Source organism: Oreochromis aureus, linkage group 11, assembly GCF_013358895.1.
Source record: "Oreochromis aureus strain Israel breed Guangdong linkage group 11, ZZ_aureus, whole genome shotgun sequence".
Taxonomy (NCBI): domain Eukaryota; kingdom Metazoa; phylum Chordata; class Actinopteri; order Cichliformes; family Cichlidae; genus Oreochromis; species Oreochromis aureus.
In genome coordinates this window covers 22,782,633-22,805,113 of record NC_052952.1, presented here as the reverse complement: position 1 = coordinate 22,805,113, position 22,481 = coordinate 22,782,633, and the positions used below count along the sequence as shown (strand labels likewise).

Sequence of the window (22,481 nt, the reverse complement as noted above, 5' to 3'; positions counted from 1 at the left end):
AGAGTCAAACTTGTACTTTGAACAGAAATTATTTTATGTTTCTGTGGTGAATGTAATTAAAACATATACGATCTCCATGAAATTCAACAACTTAACACTTGTTAAACGTATTCTTGTTGAGATGACGCGATACAAGCTCGCAAGAGTGGTTAGTTGCTGGACTCGCGATATCACAAGATCACACGAGATTTTAAACAACAGGCAAATGACTGGGGTTATGAAACCAACTAAAAACGCATACACTCCATGTAGATGCTATTGCTATTTATTGTGGTTTAACCTATCAGGGATACAAAATATAACGAAAATGCTGTATGAAGCTTTGTAATCATAGTTTTCCTACTTTTTAAGCATGGAGTGTATGATGGTGTGGTGGTTAGCACTGTTGCCTCACAACAACAAAGTCCTGAGTTTGAATCCACTGACTGGCGCCTTTCTGCGTGGAGTTTACACAGTGGTGTTGGCTCTGGCTAACGTTAGGTGAATTGAATTGATGATGGTGAATCTCTATTACCTGTGCTGGTTATCTTTCTCGCTGTGTTAGACTGGCGAAATGCTCACCACACCAAAGCACAACTCTTTAAATGAACTTAAAATAATCATGGAACGGATTTCCACATCAATAAATGTTTTTCTGTTAGCAGTAAGTCAATTGATTTAAGTTGGGCTCAACTGCAATAAATTAGTTGATTCATCATCAATTAATTAAGTTGGTCCAACTCAAGTACATAAAGATGGAATAACAAAATTACGTAATGCTAATCACGTGGGAATCCTTTCCATGATTTTATTATGTTCATTCAAATTGTTGGTTTTTTGAGTGTGTAAGAAAAAGCAGGTTTACTGAAACCGCAGAAACTCAGAAGAGTCCCTGGAGTAACAAGCTGTGTGAAGCTAACCTACTGGCTGATGGGTTTTCTGCAACAAACTGAACAAACTTCATTTCTTTCGTCTTCATTTCGTCCTTCATAGATTCAGTATAAAAAATATAGGAGTGCAGTAATATGCAGACGTTTGCATCATTACCCTGTTAGATGATGGTTCATGATCTGTAATATTTAACAATCAGTCATCACAGATCAATGACTGGACAGTCTGCATCCATTTAACACTTTGGACGGTAAGACAGGTGTCGGGTTATGAAATAAATACAAGAGATTATTGTCACGATAACTATTTCAATAAAACGTATCTGGATGAAGCTTTAGACTGATTAATAAACAGCATTTTTTATGCAGTGATCAGCCACACTGATAGAAATTTGCCTGGCATCTTTACACTGTCTGAAGGGTAATCTGTAAAAGTATCAACATAGTGTGAACACTCCTTTATGCATATTATTTCTTTTGTCATGGTCTGTGGATCCTTGTCTTTGACCCATGGACAAAGTTTTGTGGAATGTTTCTGTCCTGTTTCATGGCACTTTGTGAATCTAGACAGAAAAAATTGAACTGTTGTCATGTCTCTATGTCATCTTTCTTTTCTCTCTCCTTTTCCCTCAGCTCTCTCACTCTGAGCCTGTTTCTGCTGGAGACCTTTGTCCGATTTAAAAGGGCGTTTTCTTCTTCTAAATATTGTTAAAGTCGTCAAAAGGAATGACTGTCTTTGGCTTTCTAACTATAATATTGTAAAGTGTTTATCTCGATTTAAAGTGCCTTCAGATGACTGTTGTTGGTGTTTGATCATATTTAAAACTCATCTGAATGTAATACAGGGAAGTGTTTGTTTTTACAAATAATAACTGCACGTGTTGTTGTTGCTCAGTTGCATCTTTTATTCATTCGTCTTTCTTGACATATTGCATGCAGCAGCTCTGCAGTGAAGCTTTTTGGCCACAGTTACTTTTTCTTAATATTTAAAACTGTGAAGTCACACATTTGGAGTTTTACATGATTATCATCATATTCTGTGGTGAAACTTTCTAAAATAAAAATATTTTGAAGTAGGGCTTTATCATGTGTGAAGAAGGAAATCAAAAACGCTTTGTTTTTCCTCTGCCATCATTCCCCCTGAAAAGCTAAATAGAGCAAACAGATTTCTGTGCCTTAATAGAAGTTTATGCTTTTTCTTTTTAGTGTGTAACTGTGGACAGACTTCCTTGAGCTCTTTAAACACACCTTCATGCTTACAACATCGCAGGAATCATGCTAAAAACATGCTAAAACACAAATCACTAAAGCATTTGTGTTTTAGTTGTCTGGCATCTTCTTCACAAGCCATGCAGTTTCTCTCTCGGGTCCACCTGGTGCATCTAAAACCATCCTCGCAGTCACATTTCATATCAGACGTACTGGTGCAGTTCTGAACCACTTTAAGATGAAACTCTGAGAAAGAGTGAAATAGAGATTATTATACTCATCACAGTGCATGTAGAATTACTATTAATGGTTTATCAGCTCTTTGTAGAAACTCAGAGATCACGGGTATATCACGATCCTGATGAAGTCATTAAAGGTAGAAATGACTCATAGTTTCTTTATTATGGTTCCAGTCTCCAAAGCAGTGCCATGGATTATCACTTCTTTATAGAAAAGATTATGAATATCTTCACACTCCTAACAAGGACGGATGAAATCATTAAAGGTGGAAATGTAAAGTTTCTTTACTAGGGTTGCAGTCTTCAAAGCAGCGATGGCATTCGTCTTCATAGTTCCAGTCAGTTGTGTATGTTCCAGCAGGACAGTGTTCACATGTTGTACAATCAGTCGAATACATACCTGTGAGAACAGAAAAAGCAAGTGCAAAGGCGTGCAGACTCGGAGTGCATATCAGTGAAGGATGTGGTCAAACTTCACAAACTCAGCCTGCGTCATTTTTCATCAATGCAGAAAATCAAAACAACACACAGACAAGAAAGACCCATACTTCACACCACTGTACCTAAGAGAGTCATTTTTTTACAATAATTCTGAGTAAATGTAAACTGATGAACAAACGGCAGAATTTTAAAAATATTAACAGAAGCTCACATCAAGTTATCACACGCTTCCTACCTGCAGGGCAATAGTCACACTCTCTCCCACCAACTGTGTAGGTTGTCTTTGTCTGTCAACACAGATAGACATAAATCACTAAAATGAAAGTTCTCGGTAACTCATCATCCATGTCACGTTCACTCATGTCAACTATTTGTCTTATTTGACAAAAGTGTGTGCAGAAATTAAGGTAGATAGGTTAGAGAAGAAAGTCTTACCATGGGTAAGCTGAGCACCAACTGTGTGGATAACATCAGGAGGGCCACAGAGTATTGCACCAATCCCATTCTGTGGACAGACGTAAAGCTGCCAGTCATCTACAGCTTCTTTTGTTTTGCCAACTTCCTCAAAGTGTGCCTCACTCTTGTCTTTCTGTATCTTTCTCGGTCGTCTTTCTTTCTTTACCTGGTTACATATTCCTGCTTCCCACACTCTGACCCCTCCCAGCCTGCTAAAACTGACTAACATTTATGTGTCAAAGCCCTAAAGCCTCATCATTTTTTTGTATTACTTTTCCCTGGAACACTCTCTCACAGTCTGTTCTCTAAAACCTAAAAGAGAATTATGGATTTGATCAACTGGTCTCTGAATGCAATTGACACCCCTTTCTCAACGAGACGTTTGGGCTTGGGTGAGCCTGAGTGCTGAAGATATCTACCTATTCGGAACCATGGTAACAGGGTTCTGGCTGATCGGAGCTGGCTTGGCCCTGACTTACCGGAAAACTAAGGAAGCGGAACCGGCTGTTCAAACCCCCACAAGGCTGCCCGCTGAGATTGAAACGATGGGAAGAGGCGTGAGTTTCTCAAAATGGGCTCATTGAGTGCAGCACGGATAAGATCTTAGAAAGGCTTATGGCTGCCGTGAATACTCAGAATAAGATCTCTGAGTGCAGACTGGATTACATCTCGGAAGGGCTCGCTCGGCATAACATCTCTGAGAGTAAATTGGATAACATCTCGGGGAGGCACACTGTCGTGAGTTCTCAGAATCGGCTCTTTGGGCACAAGAATGACAACATCACAGAGCGCAAGTATGGCGAAGCTCGCGGCTCTCCAGCGGGAGATTGAGAGACCAGTGTTGGACTGTAGAACTGCTTGGAAATTCATATGAGCTGTTCGCACTAAAGTAAAAAGCACCATCACTCATGCGGATACCCCTTCGGCGCCAGCTGCGGTTGCAAGGCTGGAGCTGAACAACAACACCCTGATAACGACTGTGTTTTGACTGTTCTTCCCTTTCTATTCAAGGCCACCTGGGTTGGCTGCAAGACTGTTTACTTAGCCTGGCAGGGCGAAGGACACTGTCTCAGCTGAACTCTGGACACATACACACACACGCACACAGACATATATACACATGCAGACATACACTCATCCCCCCTCCCTCCTCCAAACGCCTTCGACGCTTATTCCCTTCCGATGCTGACGGTGGATCAAGGAGACCAGCACATAGGCTGCAGGCCCGGATGTACTGTCCACATTGGCTGTCTCTCACCCTTTACCCACCCCTGTTGCTTGTCATGTGTTTTTTGGTGTATTAAGAGTTTTTTTTCATGTGCTATGTGCAGAGGTGTTTTTTTTCTGTTCTCAAACTGATCTCCCTGTTGGAGCTCAGTCTGGGAGGAGTTTTTTTTTTTCTCCTTATCTTTCCTCATGTGGTGCATTTTCCATTGTTATACCTCTCTGACCTGTCTTACCCATGTGATGTTTTTGTGTAATGTATGTATGGTCGGAGGGTAAGATGGCGCCGCCATTGCATGCAATAGGTCGGCAGCCTTATGAAATTTCCCCTTGTGGGACTAATAAAGGTATATCAAATCAAATATAAACTGTGACACCTGATGAAGAATATATAGCCAGAGTGAACCACTCGAATTTGCTTATTTGACAAAATAGAAGAGCAGTTTGTTTAATCCTATCTAAGTAATCTAAGGAGTTTGGAAACCTTCACAAACATATTTATATTTACTTTAGCTTTAAGCCAACTGTTGAGTTCATTATATATTAATATGGTGACATTTTCCATGTTAAATATTTCTATGTAGGTTTTAAAGTGTTTTAAGTGCTTTATATTTCCAAATTGAAGTCCTGGAAAAAATCCCTGTTTTACCATGTAAAATGTAAAATTTGAAATAAGGATAATCAAGGATAAAGGTGTTAACACAGGAACACTCCTTTTAGGTTTTGAGTTTAATGTTAAGTCGGATAGGAAGAGTAAAATTATGGTCATCTCACCCCAATCTGTTCCAGCAGATGATTAAGTGGTTACTTAATGAGATTTGGATGATTCTATCTTTCATTTTTTGCTTCAGGGTCTTTATCTTGGTATAAAGTGCCTTCAGATAACTGTTGTTAGAAAAAAAAACTGTTGAACTTAATACAGGGAAATAACTGCACGCGTTGTTGCTCAGTTGCATCTTTTATTCATTCATCCAGCCTCTCTCGACATATTACATACAGCAGCTCTACAGTGAAGCCTTTTTCAGCCAAAGTTACTTTTTCTTGATGTTTAAAGCTGCAAAGTCACACATTTGGATTTTTAGATCAATAGTTCTGACTCTGTGGCATAATTTTCTTAAAAATTTTTTGTAAATAAGGTTTTCTGTTGTGTGAAGACAGAAAACAAAAACTCTTTTGCTCTCATCTGCCATCATTTCCACCGTGGAGTCTTCATTTAGCTCTGTTCTTTAAACACGAGTATATATTCAAAGCTATATTTCTGTTATGCATATAATATCAAAGCCATCATTTCACAAAAGCATTTGCGTTTCCGTTCATCTTCCTGAACTGAGATATTTTTACACTGACTTTACTTAGCATACGCTCATAAAGAAAGAGCACTACTAGGAAAGAAAACCTACACGATCATCAGATTCTGAATTTTTCAGGTGGTCACCATGAAAACACAGCTCAGTTTCAGAAGTCATTTTGGTGGCGTTCAACTGAGAAAATATGAGATTTTACAGTTTGATCCTTCTTAATGTTGTGCCGGTAAGAGTCTTCTTAAAAACACTCGCTGACCAGACAGAAGGCCCATAAACATACACACTGGCACATGCATACATATAAATTCACTCAGTGCGTTAAAGTGTAACGGTACAAAGAGAGATGGTGTTTTATGCCTTTCACAATGCACCCGACGCCTGATCTTCTCAGATCGGCGCTCAGCTGTTTACAACTGCAACACATGCATGAGCTGAACTGCACCCTCCTGCTGAAACAAAGCACTAAAGTGAGTTATTTCACCTGGTTCGTCTACACAGAAGAAACAACACTATTTAAAACAGTGTCTGATAATAGAGGTGTGATGGAGGGGGCGTCCACCTGACAGCTGTGCGCTGTATGTGTTTTCCTACAAAGGAACATGTGGGTTAAATATGCCAATAGACATAATTAAAGTAAAAATAAGGTATGTGATGCGTTCACCGGCGACACTTTTTTTCATAAGGAGGAAATCTAAATAGAACAAATATAATAGTCTGTTTGCAGTAGGTCAGCATATTTTGTTTTTCAGGTTATACTACTGATTGTTTCTTATGGTACAGTTTTGCTTTGCTCTTCTTTTCTATGTGCAAAACGTAGGTTCACTTCTATACATCAAGCACCTTGGTGAAATAGCTTCAGCAGCTATGTTTAGTCTTTTTTTAAGCAATTTCCTGTTGATTCACAATCTAAATATTATTTTGGCACTCGGTGACTAACTTACATTATTACATGACAGCCTTTTTGTTTTTCCACTGATTCTGCTCAACCATGCAGCTTTACTCAAACATACAGCCTTCACTCTAATCTATCATAAGCATTACTGCTAAAAAACAAAGATTATTAACAACACTTACATGACCCTTGAGTGACTCTATCATCCAGTACTTTAGTCGGTCTTTGAAGTGCAGCAGACAGAGACTACGGTTATGTTCAAAACTAAAAAACAACTTCCTCGCGACACGGTGGTCATTGCTCCCTCACCTTTCCCGCAAACTACAAAGTTCAAAACAGACTACGGTGTTTGTGGTATTCCAGATGTGACTCATATGAAATGATTGGAGCTCCAACATCATCTACGACATCGTCAGGATGATCAATGTTGGAATTCTCTGTGAACAGCAGGGTGGTTTGGTCTGCCTCAGGCTGATACCATAAAGATGGTGATATAGACATGCGACTTACTACTGTGACTATGTTGTATTATTGTTAAAAGTTTTTGCATCTGCACAGGAAATATAAGCTAATTTGGCCATTTATTTACAGATTTAGGGTAAACGAATGTGTCCAAATGAGCCAAGGAACAAATCAGCCTCCGCTGTGTCACAGATGTAGCTCGCAGGTTACGGAGGCCAAAATCTTGATTTCATTTTTTGGATTTTTTGCTTTTGCCATGTTATCCTTGACTAAATTCTGCATTATTGTTCTTTGTCAATGCATATCTTCTCCCACATCATTATAGAAACAGTGTTCTTGCACCAAATCGACCAGCTCAGTGGTCAGACGACTACTACTCATTTTTACGTTTTTCAAAATATTTAAGAATTTGTCACAAAAATTCTGATGAAAAATCTGCCAGGAGGCCCACAGCTTTCTTATAGCCAACATTTTACTGCCATTTTTCAAACAATGTGGTCGTCAAAGCGAACACATGTACACTTTCTGAACTGGAGGCATCCGAGTGAGAGGAGTGACATTCAACTTTCCCAATTAACTTCTGTTATATTTGATCAAGGGCTTCAGGAGAAGAATAGAAACAAACTCTTATATCATCTGGTTTAAGGCTTAGGAACACAAAACACCACAGATCTGAAGAGCAACTTCTCAGGATTTTAGTTTTTTTTTTTTTAAATCACTTTGAAATGACTTGAAAATCTGAAGTTTTAAGGTTTTTGCATACATTTTCCTTGTTATCTAGAAAACACCTCACTTTATTGGAAGGAGGCCTGTTGGTAGTCAAAGACTCAACTCTGTTGCTCCAGTAAAAATGCACGTAATGTTTGCGTTTTTCTCCTTTATCTTTAACTTTTCATTTATTGCCCCAGATTCTATTGCCTGTGATTCTATTATCGTTTATGCAAGAGATATGGTGAACTGTGAATGCAGCTGCAAGCCAGTAAAATGCTCTCTCGTGGCTTCTTATTAAACCTACATGTGTGGATAAAGATTCAAATTCAAAAATTCAGTGTTATATTATTTTAAGACTGAATCTTCATTGTTTCTTGGAAATATTCCTGTAAATGTGAATTGAACTTTTAGAGCTTCAGTGACCATAAAAGCAGATCAGAGATGAGTTTAAGATGCTTACATTATCCTTGTTTTAGCTTGTGTCCGTTTGTGTATAATGAATAAGTCATGCTATGTCTTCCTGTAACCACACTTACAGTCAGTTGAACCTAGGTCCTTCAACCTACTGAATCATCACAAAATGAAGCACAATGACAGACTTCCTCGCTCAGTCACTTCCATCTCACTTTCCAAAGTGTCCAGAAAAAGAAATGACTCATCAAATAAGTACGTAAACATGGTGTTGCCGTAGTCACGTAGTCAGCGCCCATTGTGTCGGTGTGGTCATGGATGCAATGGAGATCACGTGACCACGGCCGCTGTTAACGCTGGAGTGAGCATGTGTCATGTTCTCCCACTGCTCGAGGAAGAAGGTGGAGATACTGACGCCTTGTCGTTCTCTCTCTGTTCACTCTCCTCAGCGGGTGGAGGCACAGCAGATGGACTGAGAGGGGCAGAAAGAGAAATGCATCATTTTTTTTAGTGAAAACTAAACTCGCTCTAGCCGTGGGTTCGGTAGTTCGCTATAATTTTCAGTAAAGGTTTTGATATAAAGTGCAATATTTTCAGATGGCTTAATATTATGGCTTTTAGGGAAATGGAGACAGTTGGTATAGATTTCCAGGTAATAAAGTCCAGCCAATTAAGCATAAAGCTTATTTATATTTAAAGCTAAATAAACATATAGTAAATAGTGTAGTCATAACTAAGTAATAACCATGTCTATCCATGTGTATAAACAGGTAACAAATCAAGATAAAGAAAGCTGAAATAATATAATGCGTTTTGACAAAAGTGGATTATAATAATAACTTTAATAAAAACTCATAATTAAAGCTGAATACACCTATACTGTAATGTTTTATAACCCATTTAATAAATGTTTATTTTATTTTAAATAAAATATAAATTAGATATGCTGTATACACTGAAACTGTTCAAATAGGGTTTTTTTTTTTTTAAGAAAGCTAAATAGATCAATAAAATCAACATTAAGTGTGTGTTTATGTGCGTGTACCTGTCTTCGCTCTGTGTGATGAGTCTCCTGCAGGTCTCCATCTGAACATCCAGGCCTCTCTTCATCGAGCACATCTCCATGTACTCGTGCAGGTGTCGGTTCATGTCGCTCTTAGCTGTGGCCAGTTCCAGCTACAGTCAGAAAACAGAGTTAGACTAAGACTCCAAGAATACATACCCATGCAATCAACAGCAATCTAATAGAGTTTTTTTTTTGTTGCCATTGTTGTTCTGCTATGATTTTTTTTTTTCACTACCTTGAGATGAAGAAAACTCTTTGGTTTCTCATCTAAAAACAGCTAAAACATCATCTCTAAGCAACGCCAGGCTAACAGGTTTTCTACAACAAACGCTCTCCAAGTCCGCCTCTCTTTCGGTCTCACTTCCTCACCCATGCAGTCAATATCAAAACAAATGTGCAAAAGTGCACGCCTTTGCAAACAGACTCCCGTTAAATGAAAGTTTGCTATTTCTTTTATTTAACATGAGCACTTGTATAATCGCTCATTCAAAAATCAGTCACTGGATATTGTGAAAATCTTCAGGCTATAACTGAACTAAACGCAGTTTAAAGTGAGTTTTCAAACTCAGACCGCAGACATTCTGGATGTGTTCTGGCACCAATTCATGTTTAAATATTTTCACACACTTAAGTCCTTAAAGTTATTCATGGTGTTTAGAGCCTTTGGGACTAACATCACAGGTCCATTTGTAAACTGTGTCTAATCAGTGTGATTCACAGCTTTAGCTTCAGTTGGTGTCAGATGTAGTCTCTGTCAAGTTATAGCTGGGATTTAATAATCAAATGTAAAAAATTGGAAGGATCACAGGTTTATTACATAGTAAGTCACATTTAAGCTGGGTAAATGATGACTAGATCACTTCGGTTAAAAAAATATCCAGCTCCACTGGATTATAAAGGAATCTCTGCTCTCTATTTGCCCTTAGCCAGAGTAACTCATGCTATCAGCACTTGATGATGGCTTTTTCCATTACCCATGCACTGCTTAACCCAGTCTAAACATACTCTGACCAGCTGTTCTAAGAATTGAAAATAGAGTTTCCTCTCTCACACAGTAAATAAACCCATGGCTGGTTTCCCAGACAAGGACAGAGCTTAGTTAGTCCTCGACTATAAACTGTTTTCAGTGAAGCCCTTCATTTTATTTTTCTTTTCTAGTGTGGAAGTAGGCTTAGAGTTAGACTCAGAGTTTGTTAAACCTGCTTTCTTGAACAACCCTCTGACTATGTGCAGCCAAACTGCTCAGGTTTACATAAACTCATCTAAAATGTATGAAAGATGTAAAGAAAGTCCTTTAAAGTTCTTTACTGTTCAGTAAAGATTAAATTCAGCAAGGCAGGCTACTGCACCATTAAAACAAAGCATAGTAATAGTGTTTCACTTAATGCCAAGTGATAGTCATTATTTAGACATCGTATTGTCTTGTGAATGCAAGACACAAAAACCAGTGCAGGAGACATGATAATGTATGCAGCAAAAATGAAAGAACAAACTGCCAACATGTAGGATGAAGGAAGTTATTTAACACAGGGTGTTTAACATATAATAGTACAGAGCAAGCGTCTGACCTCAATTTGGTCAATGGTCTCTTGGTATTCCTTCTCTCGAGATTTGAAAAGGCATTCTGTGTCATTAATCACCTTTTCCAGACAGTCCTCCTGCTGTAGACAAACACGGACATGGAAATTTACGTGCGATGAAAGGTAGTCATAATCAGTTTAACGTGTGCATCATCAGACATCACCGTAGACACAGAACCATCAAAGCACAGCTGCTGCGGTGCTCCCATCAGCTCACATTTCACTGACTTATTTCCCACGGGAGAAAGAGCAGACTTTTCAAAGCGCACACAGCTGGTGAATGAAAACAAATACCTACATGCATTTCTTGGAAACAAACACCATGTACGCTAAATACAGGCTGGATTTGTGCGACTGTTGTTTTGTCCTGAATTGGCCTGGCCACAGCAGAGCACCGAAGGGCAGCAGACTGAGCTTTGAAGGACTCCACTCTGCCTACTGTTCTGGATAAAGTCCACTTATAACCACGCAAAGAAAAGATTCTTTCAAATCTGAAGCAATAACATCAAACCATGTGCACTTAGAAATTACAGTGTGCTTCCTGTACTTTATAAAACTCCTTTATGTAGTGACTTAAACAGTGTAAAGAGGTGAAATGCTGAAACGTTTTTTTAAAGTAACAATAGATATCAGATGTCTCCACATAACTGCATTCACACAGGATGAACATTACTTGGTGGGGCAGAGAGAATTTAGTAATTTGTCGCAAAAACACAGAGCATGACTATGACAAAAAGAGAGATGCACACATGTGCCAATTAAAGAAACAGTTTATTTTTAAACTAAAGAACCAAAAGACAGAACTTAAACTAGCCATGGGATGTGTGGTCAGTATTGCCAGTGGTGTGAGAGAGAGCGTGAGTGAGGAAACGGCACATGCAATGTTGTCTCGTGCAATGCAACAAACCAAGATACAACCAAAATCTCAGAAGTGTCTCTGGAGAGGAAAGCCACACTGGCAGCTGAGCTCTGAGGGCGTTTATAGAGCACACTGGGCCCAGGTGCTGCCAGTCGTGCTAATTAGAAACCTGCCATACCGCCTCTCGGGCACCTGCAGTACACGAGTGCTACACAGGCAGACTGAAATGCAGGTGGGGTGAGTGGGTCGTCTTGTGATGTTATCTGTGATTTAGTGTTTCAGTTTTCTTTGTTTTCCCTGCACCTTTTGCAGGTGCATGACAATTAAGAAACTCACTTTGACTGAAACCTGAAAGGATGATGAGATGCCAACATATGGTAATGAAAATTGTTCCGTCTTTCAGAAAGATCAACAGTTACGGTCACGTGAAAAACAAAAAGAAAGGACTGCACAGCCCTGTGAGAAACAAAGTACCCTGCGTGAATAAGCAGACTGGATAACCACCTTTAGCACAAATAACCTTAAGTAATTGTTTTCTATATGACGTTCTGTCTCTCACGTCCCTGTGGGGGAATTTTAGCCCACTCTTCTTCAAAGTGTTGCTTCAGTTTATTGAGGTTTGAGGGCACTTGTTTATGCACAAGTGTCTAACATCCCAGACCTGAGTCTGGTTGAGGTCTGGACTTTGATTGCACCACCTTTACGCTTTGATTTTACTTCTTCTGTTGCAGATTTGCTGCTGTACATGTCCTGCGGGATGACCCAATTTGGGCCAAGCTTCAGCTGTCAGACAGACGGCCAGATGTGACTCTAGAATACGTTGGTATGCATAGGAGCTCATGGTCGACTCAGTAACTGCAAGGTGCCCAGCTCCTATAGCTGCAAAACAAGTTCATGTCACCCCCCACCCCACTGTTCCTCCAAGTCTTGTGGTTTGTTCAGATGCAACTTTGCAAAACCAAGCTGTGCTACAATGGTTAAAGAAAATAGGCTTTCTCCTGGTAACCCTTACAAAAAAGCCATACTTGTTGAGTCTTTTTTTAATAGTACTGTCATGAACTTTAACATTTAATATGCTAAATGTGGCCTGTAGAGTCTGAAAAGTAGTTGCAATATGTCAGAGCACTGCACAGTCTGCACTTGGGGTGAATTTGCTCTGAGCTTCTGGGAACACTGCGGCAGTGTACTTAGTTTTTCACAGAAATGAATAGAGCCTTGTGAAAAAGTTCTTTCTCACATGACTGCATGTGTCAGCTTACTATGTGAGGTCTATAACTGGTGACCACAGATATCTGTCAATTTCAGTAAAACACAGGCTTGTTTATGCTGTCTTGCAGAAAACAGTGATGGTGGGGTAACTTCTGACAGCCATAATCCCATGCAATTAGTGTTTTTAATATGCCACAAAGATGGCTAAAGGTAAATCTTTCAATTTTTAGCTTTTTTGAAGCCTCTGTATCTGTGTTTATAAATTAGCTCCTCTCTAGTAGCCACAGGTGAGCATTAAAATCTTCACAGAGAGTTCTCTCAATCTTCAACTTGAGTGACTGCTGCCTACCTCTCCCGGTGGGTGGGTGGGATCTGGAGGCAAAGTGCATCCTGGGAAATCCTCCCAAAGCAGCAGCGTCTCTTCAGTCTCCTCCCACGCCAGACTGTCACAGTCATCCTCAAACTCACATTCACGCCTGAAATTGTAAAAAAAAAAAAGTATGACTGCACACACACAAACGCACATGGCCTGAAAAGACGACTCGCATTACAGTAATTACATTTTCAGAGCACTCACAGCTGGTTTAGCATCCTCTGCATCTCCTCATTGATCTGATTAGCAGCAGATCCACAGTGCTCCTCGTCTTTAACCACTGCTCCGTCACTTTCGGAGGTGCTGACGGGCTCGTCACACTCATTCCCGTTAAAGGATAGAGGGGTTTGTTTACGGCGGCAGTTTAGCGATGGTTGGTTATTAGGAACCTGCAGAAAAGTTCGGGTTTAGAGGATCTGACTAACAAGGAGACACTTGCTAAAAGCAGATAAAAAAAGAATCAGAGATGATGAGATTAAGCAGTTTTACCTGATACATTTGGATGACGTCTTCACAGTTCCTCTGCTGGGCCACATCACACAAACGAGCAGTGATGTCGATCCTGCGGCAGATGTCCATGTCCACCTTCATCGCTTTCTCCTGGATTTTGCTGTCCAAATCTGACAAATTCTACAGAGACGATGGAGACAGGGACTGTACCAATAAGACTGATTATGACATAATAGTAGCACCATTTTCTTATACAGCACCCTAAAGATAGAAAATAAGACCCCTGAAAACTCAGGGGTGACCAATCCTCGGGCCGGTCTGTGACTCGTTTGGTACCAGACCGTGAGAGTTGAGGCTCAGTTGTGAAATTTATGGTTTTCAGGGGGTTTTTTATCGTTAAGTCGGTTTCCCTGGGTCTCTTCCCGTGTTGTAGTTGTGTGTCTTATTTCGAAAGAAATATTTACGCGTTACCGTAATGACCGGAGAGCATTAAGGGGCAGAGAGGAGGATGTTACTCTCAATGTTGCTGGTCCATTTCAGGAGGACGCTGCTAATAAAGTTACACAATTACAAGGCTGGGGACCGCTGCTGTAACTAAAGCAAGCTGTTTCACACATGAACTTGGAGAATCCTTCCTCACACGTACAACACAGCAGGAAATCTCCTGATTGGTTTACGTGGAGGTACTGCTTGAGCAGAGCGTGCGGGATGCAGAAAACATGACGACTACTCGCTAGCTATGAATTCACTGAACTATAACCCGCAGTACTCTCACGTCAGCACAAATTGTTGCATTTGGACAGCAGACTTTGCACTACGGAGTTGGCAGGTTAAAGAGTTGGGCTGGATGTTTGCGTTCTCACTGCCACGTTTATCCAGGTGATGTCTAAAAAAAGTTCAGGGCTTCAGTGTGAAAGCAGCTTATAAGGACAAACTACCAAGTGAATGTTTTGTAGAATAGGTGTGCGCTGCAGTTTATCTCTTACAACGCAGAGGGACATCTGATTACTGTAAAGAGCTAAAACTGTTTGTGATTATTACATGAATGTATGAGCTTACATTGCTCAGGAGCCCTTTGAAGACAACCAGCTCCGTATTCAGATGCTGAACCCTGCGAACCAGCTCATCCTGGCAGCCTTCGCTCTCCTGCAGGTCCTGCACACGCAAAAGAAGTCATAATGAACAAATGCACCGAACCACAACTGTCTTTACTGTAGTTTTTGGGTCACATTGTGCAAAAAGATTTTATCTGCAAAGAGCACATTCAAATCCTAAATGCATAATCACTTCTGGGAAGCTCTAAATGAGTCTGACATCATGGTAACCCTCAAAGTCTCCCCGCTGATTTATTCACACGTGCTGCAGTTACAATACTCATGAAGCAATTTTTTTTTTTTTTTTTTTTTACCCTTTTGTGGGCTGAAAGTGCAGTGGTATTTCCTGTCAAATTGGGTCAGGTAAAGATTCCTCGCAATGGGGCACATGCTCAAGAACACATATACAGGAAACCACTGGGCTTAGAATGAGACCTTTGCCATGAAGTCAACATTTGGGGGTAGGAAGCATTCATTTTGGGGGCTTTATCTGTCATCTCAGTGGTATTCATATTCTCCCTCTTAACTGTTACTGCACAAAAAAAAAAAAAGATGAATGTCACGGCTACTCTTCATCACGTACATGTAGACTAAAAACAGACTTCAATCAAACACTAATGCTAATCAAGCCAGAACTTTTAGACAGCAAACTGAGTATTCATTTAATTTTTCAGCATTTCACTTTGGCTATATTTAAACTAAATTATGCCATAATGAATGGCTTCATTGTGGGGAAATGTGTTTATAAGGACACAGTTTCAAGAAGTACAGATATTGCAATTTGATGGTTGGCGAGAGGCAGATAAAAATACAACTTTCATTTCCTTAAATGCATTTTGGCACTGTTAGCAGTGGATGGTTAAGGGGTTTCAGGAAAAAAGCCAATCAATTAAAAGAGAGTGCACTAGCCTTGTATGACTCACTGATAGACGCTAAAGAAGCTAATAATCATTGCCAGCAAAGAGAAAGAGGTCTGTGCTTGGCAAGATCAACAAACAGCTGCAGCACAATCTATATTAAACCAAACTAATCCGCCCTACTTCTCTCACTTTCATGAAACTATTTACCCTTTAACATTATTGTAAACAGGCCAGCGCAGCCTCAGCTGAAGCGTCTCATCCAGCATAGAATTTAAAATTTAAAGCGGAAGGATATGTCTTAACAAACATTCACACATACACACACACGTCTTTAATTCTGTTACTTCAGAGAACTCACATCAGTTTTCTGAGGGCTTAGCCTGACAGCAGTCATTGCGGGTACTTGCCAAACTCTAACCTCATAATAACATATAATCATTTATAATATCGAGACTTTCAGTCCCCACAGTCTGACTATATAAACAGATTTATGTTCCCACAGCTTGAGAAATACAAGAACAGACAAAAAAAGGGTGCATAATGTTACCTCCTGTAAGTCTGCAATCTTCTGTTGCAGATCCATCCTCATAGTGTATTCCTCTTCCCATCTAGGAGACACACAGATAAGTTTAAGAAAGACATTAATAATCTTCTAGTTCATATCTTCTTGGATACAGAGATCAGAGACAAAGAACAAAAAATAAATTAGGTATTCATCAGATTTGCATCTCTTGACATTTAGAAAAGTAGGCAATGCTCCTGTGAATGAATTAATTCAGGAATTTCAAAGGCTAAAGGGGCTAAAAGTCCATTTAAAATGCACCTCTAACTACAACAATCGCATCCTTGATGATTGATTACATCAAGTGATTCAGCAATCCAGGATCAACCAAACAGAACAGACACATTCGACAGAAGATGGATAACAAGTTGCTTAACAGCAGCAATTTACTCTGCACTGACTGCTGAGCACCGCCTACCTAAAAGTGGAATTAAATCTGTGCTTTAACACTAACAGGCACTGGTGTAAATAAAAGGCTGAGCAGGCAACCACATGCTGCAGGGTTAAATGCAGTAGCCTGACTTCAGCTCTGACCTGAGGCCCTTTGCTCAGTCTTCCCAGTTTCCAGGCAAAATGCCTAAAATAACTAGCATATGTGTGACCAGGCATGTAGTAAAAGTAAGTAAAGATGTACTAGCTTAGATTTGTTTCAAACTAAATGTGAAACATGGTCACTGTCTCAGTTTTGGTGTTGATTAATGGCCAGAAAAGTGTTTTTGCAGAGTATTAGATTATTACAGTGAAGCTGACCTTTGACCCTTTGGATATAAAATTTCATCAGTTTCACCAATTTAATTATTGTATGAAATACTGTTATTTTATAATAAGTGTACGAATTCTTCAGTTAACTAAATCCATTTTATTCCCAACGCCACACGAATGGGATGGAGTCCTGGAATCAGGTCACAATGGTCCTGAAATTTGACCTCTAATATCATTTCATGATCATTTTTATTAGACCTTTTGTCCCAGAAGTAAGAATATGATACAGACGACCTGAAAATATTTTCTACCTCCACTGGAATCCGTCCCATAAACAAATTTTTAATTTCTAAAACATCAAAATTTACATTACATCTTTTTTTTTCTTTTTAAAAAGGTGGATATGGTCCAGGAAGGTCAGTAAATCGATCCTCGGCTCTTCCTGTCCATGTCTTGAAGTATCCTTGGGTAAGATACTGAACCCCAAGTTAGTGTGGGTGTAAATATTTGATAAAAATGCTTAGGCTTAGATAAAAGTACTGTGTGAATGAGACCTGGAGTGCTCAAATTAAGTAGATAGGCTGTCATTTATCTGCACAAAAAAGCACAACTAGATTTCAGTCTAAGTGTTTGAGTCTCACACTAAAATCAGTTTACTGCAGTTATATTAGAGATAATAAAAAAGGTGTTCGACTGAGTGAATCACCGATCCCTCACAGGCCAACTCGCTGATGCATCTCAGACGATTGTGCCCGTGAATCTGATCTTTAACACATTTAAAAGCCCGAGCAGAGACCGCTGCGTGTGTGATCTCAATTTCTGTGATTTCATACCACAAGGGGAAATTCACTCACTGCAGTCTGCAGCCTCTTATAGAAAAGCTGTTTAAAATGCAGAATGCTGCAGTACAAGAATCCCTACAGGGAATACTAAATCTGAAATAAACTGAGTCATGAAACAGGGGTTGTTGTTGTCGTAGCAGGTGCTTGTTTGATCAGTAAGGAGAGCGCGCACAGAAAACTGAGAGGCACTTCCTTCTGCAAGCCAAGCCCCCCTCCACCAGTTACATCTTGCAGTGCATGCTGCATTGCAGATACAGTATGGAGTGTAGAGAGGACGACGGTGCGCAGTGGAAGGAAGAGAGTGTGAGAAAGGAAGAAAAGGTGCGACTGTGTCGGTTTTAAAAGAGAAAGAAAATGTGAGCTAGAGCGTGTGGTTGGCAGAGTGAGGGGGGTTTTTTTGGCAGTGACAGAAGGAGGGTAACGGGGGAGAGACAGTTGTCCTTGAATAAAATAAAAGAACAGTGCGGAGAGCTAGAGGAGGGTAAGTCTGAAAATTAAAATACACCACAAGCTGCTTTAGGTTGGAGTTTACAGTAAAGGTTCTAAAACAGATATAATAATAATAAGATAACAAGCATTACATTATAAAATGGTATTAATATTTTAAAAACTATGTAAAGGCCATGAATCTAAGAGAATAAGTTTCACATGAAGAAACATTTTGTGACGTCCTCATTTGTCCTGAGGTAAACTGAAGGGGGCTGCAGAGACCCCTCAAAACAACTCATTAGGGGAGGAATACTGATTTTAAGACTGAGAGGGTGTGTGAAGCCCCTCGATTCACAAATAAAATGTATATATGTTTGGACAGCAGGCTGGGAAATGAGGCACACTAGTGTCTCTACAGACAGAGAAAGCATGCGTCTCAGCTGTCTCACACTCTCTGGATTGTTAAAGTCATCAATGTGCTTCATACACAAAGAGCCCACAATACTGTGCTCAGGATCTCCGCTGTGAGGAATGCATGGCTGCTCATTTGGATATAATCTGAGGGAATTTAATGATGAATGCGCAAATGACCTTTTGGAGTTAACAAATAATACACAATCCGCCAAAACTGTTGGACAAACTTCAAATTCACCATAGGATTTATGCAGTTTTAGATGTTATTGCTAAGCTTTCTGGATAAAAGATCAATCACATTGTTCCATATTAGCGATTAAGTGATGGCCACATACACAGACAGCTGTCTTTCTAAAATGGAGATCAAAGCATCCATATTTGAATTGGTGATGTCATCAGATAAAGTCGCATGAGCTCACAGCAGCATTTGGATTACACAATCTCATATTCTCAGCAATGGTTAATCCACTTCTACTCATCCATCTCACTTTCACAGAATAAGAGCTGATGCTTGTTATTCTGCATCAAAACCCTCAGATATTTAGTTGATTGTTGATAAGCTACAACCAGTAAATGTTCAGCATAAAAGATTGGTTCTTACTTGAAAGACTCCACAGTTTAAAAACACTCGGATAAATGTCTGCAGCACTTGTGTAAGGACATCTATAAGAATACATTCTTTTAAAGATAATAAACAATGAGACATTATCTTCTCTTTTAATATAAAAGAATGGGTGTTTATGTGTATTATTTAAATAATATTTGCTAATATGTCAGTATAACAACTTTTAACTCTAAAAGCTAAAACTGATGTTGGCATCTGACCCATAAAACGTGTCCAATCTGTGCTAAATGTTTGGTTGCACAGAGGGCGACCATTAAGCTTTGACCTTGATTCTACTTCATGTTTGTCCCCTGAGGTGTTAATATTTTTAGTGTATTTGTAGCAGCAGCACCTGCCTCTGTGGTGAGTCATGTGATGAATGCAGTTCCAGGCCTGAAGTGACTGATGTAGACTTTTTGTGCTGACTCTGTGGTGTTGCAGGAGACAGCTGGTCTACAGCTGTTCTGCTCACTTCTCCAAAGTAGAGCATTACATACACTCAATAAAGCTACAGAGCAATCACAAGATTTATTTATTTTTTTAATTGCCCTGAAGGAACTGCAATAAAAGGTTTGGTCCATTTACCTGCGTTTATACTCATCTCTCTCCCTCTTCACTTTAGCCAGGACATTGTACAGGGCTCTTATCTCGGGGGTGATGGTGTCAATCTGGACACCAACTCCATCCGGGTGCACCCAGGATACTCCTGGGCTGGTCAGACGCTCAGCACCGGGGCCGAACTTGCGGGTGTGGTTGTAGGACCAGATTGTGCCCGGAAGGAACCGTGGAGGAGGGTTGGTGGAGGCTCCTGGACCTGTGCTGTTGTTAGTTCCCGTTTTAGAGCCAGATCCCGGGGAGTCCACACAGGGGGAGGATAGGCTGATGGTGATGGCTGGGTTACAAGCGGCATTTGTTTGTGTTGCACTCGAGTTTTCAGAGGCTGCAGGTGGCAGGGCTGGCGCGAGAGGCGTTGTGAACAGTGTCGTAGGCCTCCTGGCTGAGTTGTTGGTGTTGTGGAAGGGCAGGGAGCCGGGCCTAAGCTGTATCGTTCCGACAAATCCCGTCTGCACGCTTACCTCCTGGGTGTGCGCCTGGTTCTCACAGCATCCACCTTGGCAGCCCATGTTGGCGTCCAGCGCCTGCTGCAGCTGCTTCTCCAGAATCTTATTTCTGCGCTCTAATTCGTGCACTTTAGCCAAAAAGCATCTGAAGCGCAGGTTGAGAGTTTTGAGGACGCTGATGTTGGAGCCCAGGTCGTTTCTGAGAGCCATCGCAGCAGGGGGATGCGGCACAGGGCGGTGCTGATAGTGGCTGCTGTGATGGATGTAAGGTGAAGACTGCGAGGGTGCGGTGAAGTCAGGCCCCGCCTGGTCAGGCCCCGGGCCGGGCTGCTCACCCAGCAGAAGGGACGCCGGGTCCGGTGCACCGAAAACAGCGTCGGGAAGGAGACCTGAGGGAGAGTCCGGGTGTCCGGGCGCCTGGTTCTGCTGCGGATGCTGTTGGAGATGCGCGTTGGCCCCCAACAAAGGATTCATGCTATGGTATGGAAAACTGAAGCGCTGCAGATCTGGCATGAACACGGACAGGAACTGGCTTGCTATAACAGAATATTTTTATAATGTAGATAATACGAAGTCTGACATCCAGGAACGGCGTGCGCGCAAAACGCCTATAGCCCCGTTCACTTGGTTATATAACTGTTTATAAATAAGAATCTTATCCTTAAAGCCCAAAGGTCTTAACGTCGGCTGATGGATCAGTGCTCTCTGACGATCCACAGAAAAAAAACAGCCTAAACCAGGACAGATGGATTTGGAGGAAGACTACAGAACACTGGACGTGCGCCTCAGCGTGATGCTTTGCAAAATAAATGTGAAATAAATGAAGAAAAAGCCGCAGAGCATGAATGAATAAGAAAGAAATCCGGCGTCTCCGCGTTACTGAAGTTCTGGCAACAAGCTGTGACCGCAGGCAGGAGAAAGCGCTGCGGGATTGGAAGATCCGTGTGCCGTAAATACGCGAATAGAGGAGCCTTAATTAACTGTTTGCTTTCTTGTTCACATTTGAAATCATTAGCCAAGCGCCAAACAAAAAAAACATTAGAGGATTTAGTAAAACTGGACTGAACCGTGACGTCAGACCTGGAAGTCACACTTTCACTGTTTTGTGGTCATTTTAATTTAAGTTAGAATTAGTCCAGTTTTTTTAAAGAGTAATTCAACTTTGTTTATTCTTATTAAATCTGATGGAGAGTTAAACAAGAAGACTACAGTTCGCCAGTTACATGCCTAAAATTACTGGTGTTTATGCACACTAAGTAGCAAAAAAATTAAAAACACCTCAGTGTAACCCACTATCTTTCAATGTGACCATAGAGCTGAATCACCTGAGTGGAGCACTGTGGGGTTAATGAGTCCCATTAGCTCGGGCATCCCCGAGGGCAGGATGGCCCTATAGGACAGATGGGAGGTGCAAAGGAGAGAAAAGGAGAGAAAAGACACAAACATGCAGGTGTGCTTTATAAATGCTTCAGGGGAGACACCGGGGAAGAGGGAAAAAAAATATAAAACCTTTAAGTTATTAAAGTTACAGAGTGACAAATAACGTTAAAGGATCTTTTAAGTTGTTTTGTTGCCATAAATTCTCAGTGTCACTGACTGTCTGGACCACCGTACACCGAACTCCTGTTTCTGTTGTAAAATTAAAAATAATATGTATATATTTATTTAAAAATACAAAGTATAAATTTTAAAGTCATCCAAATCAGAGGGCAACACAGATGTTTTCAGATATTTGTGCATGAGAACAGATGGGGTCAGGCAGGGCTAACTTTGCATTGTATTTTCATACCACTTGTCCATCGCTTTTATTGAAGTAAATTTGCAGTTCACAATCAAATACTTTATTATTACATACAGAAAGTGCAGTGTGCTTTTTCCTGACATACTGAGTTTTCATCTGTAGACAAACTTTGGTTTTAAAAAAGAGAGAATTGTGAATTTTGTTCCCCATCACTTAGAAACTGCATTAAACAGATGTATTACAACATATAAATATGTTTCCGTGTTCATTTATAGATGGGTTTAGTTTGAGTCAGAGGTTAGGAGAAGGTGTCACCGACCTGCTGAGACAGATTTCAGGAAAGAGCTTCATATTCTTAGCTGAGTGATGTGTTAGTATAGCTATATTGTGTGTCGTTTGGCTCGGGTTTACCTCACA

The 22,481-nt window shown here is 40.4% G+C and overlaps 1 protein-coding gene across 1 annotated transcript; it reads right to left on the bottom strand.

Moving 5' to 3' along the window:
• Window positions 1-1,750: 1,750 nt before the first annotated feature.
• On the bottom strand, window positions 1,751-21,404 carry iffo1b (intermediate filament family orphan 1b). Its single transcript, XM_031744188.2, has 13 exons — window positions 19,848-21,404; window positions 16,257-16,317; window positions 14,815-14,910; window positions 13,795-13,935; window positions 13,510-13,694; window positions 13,282-13,408; window positions 10,853-10,945; window positions 9,264-9,394; window positions 6,817-8,690; window positions 3,194-3,263; window positions 2,994-3,045; window positions 2,607-2,717; window positions 1,751-2,324 (listed from the first exon to the last, which is right to left on the bottom strand). The coding sequence occupies exons 1-9, from the start codon at window positions 20,834-20,836 to the stop codon at window positions 8,591-8,593; spliced, it is 1,923 nt and encodes a 640-aa protein (XP_031600048.1). The 5' UTR covers window positions 20,837-21,404; the 3' UTR covers window positions 1,751-2,324; window positions 2,607-2,717; window positions 2,994-3,045; window positions 3,194-3,263; window positions 6,817-8,590.
• Window positions 21,405-22,481: the final 1,077 nt, after the last annotated feature.

Excerpts from the sequence above, each read along its gene's own strand:
- iffo1b (XM_031744188.2), bottom strand. The coding sequence starts at position 20,836 with ATGCCAGATCTGCAGCGCTTCAGTTTTCCATACCATAGCATGAATCCT. Across the intron at positions 16,318-19,847 it reads AGAGATGAGTATAAACGCAG|ATGGGAAGAGGAATACACTA; the intron begins GTAAATGGACCA and ends TGTGTCTCCTAG. Across the intron at positions 14,911-16,256 it reads AGATTGCAGACTTACAGGAG|GACCTGCAGGAGAGCGAAGG; the intron begins GTAACATTATGC and ends TTGCGTGTGCAG.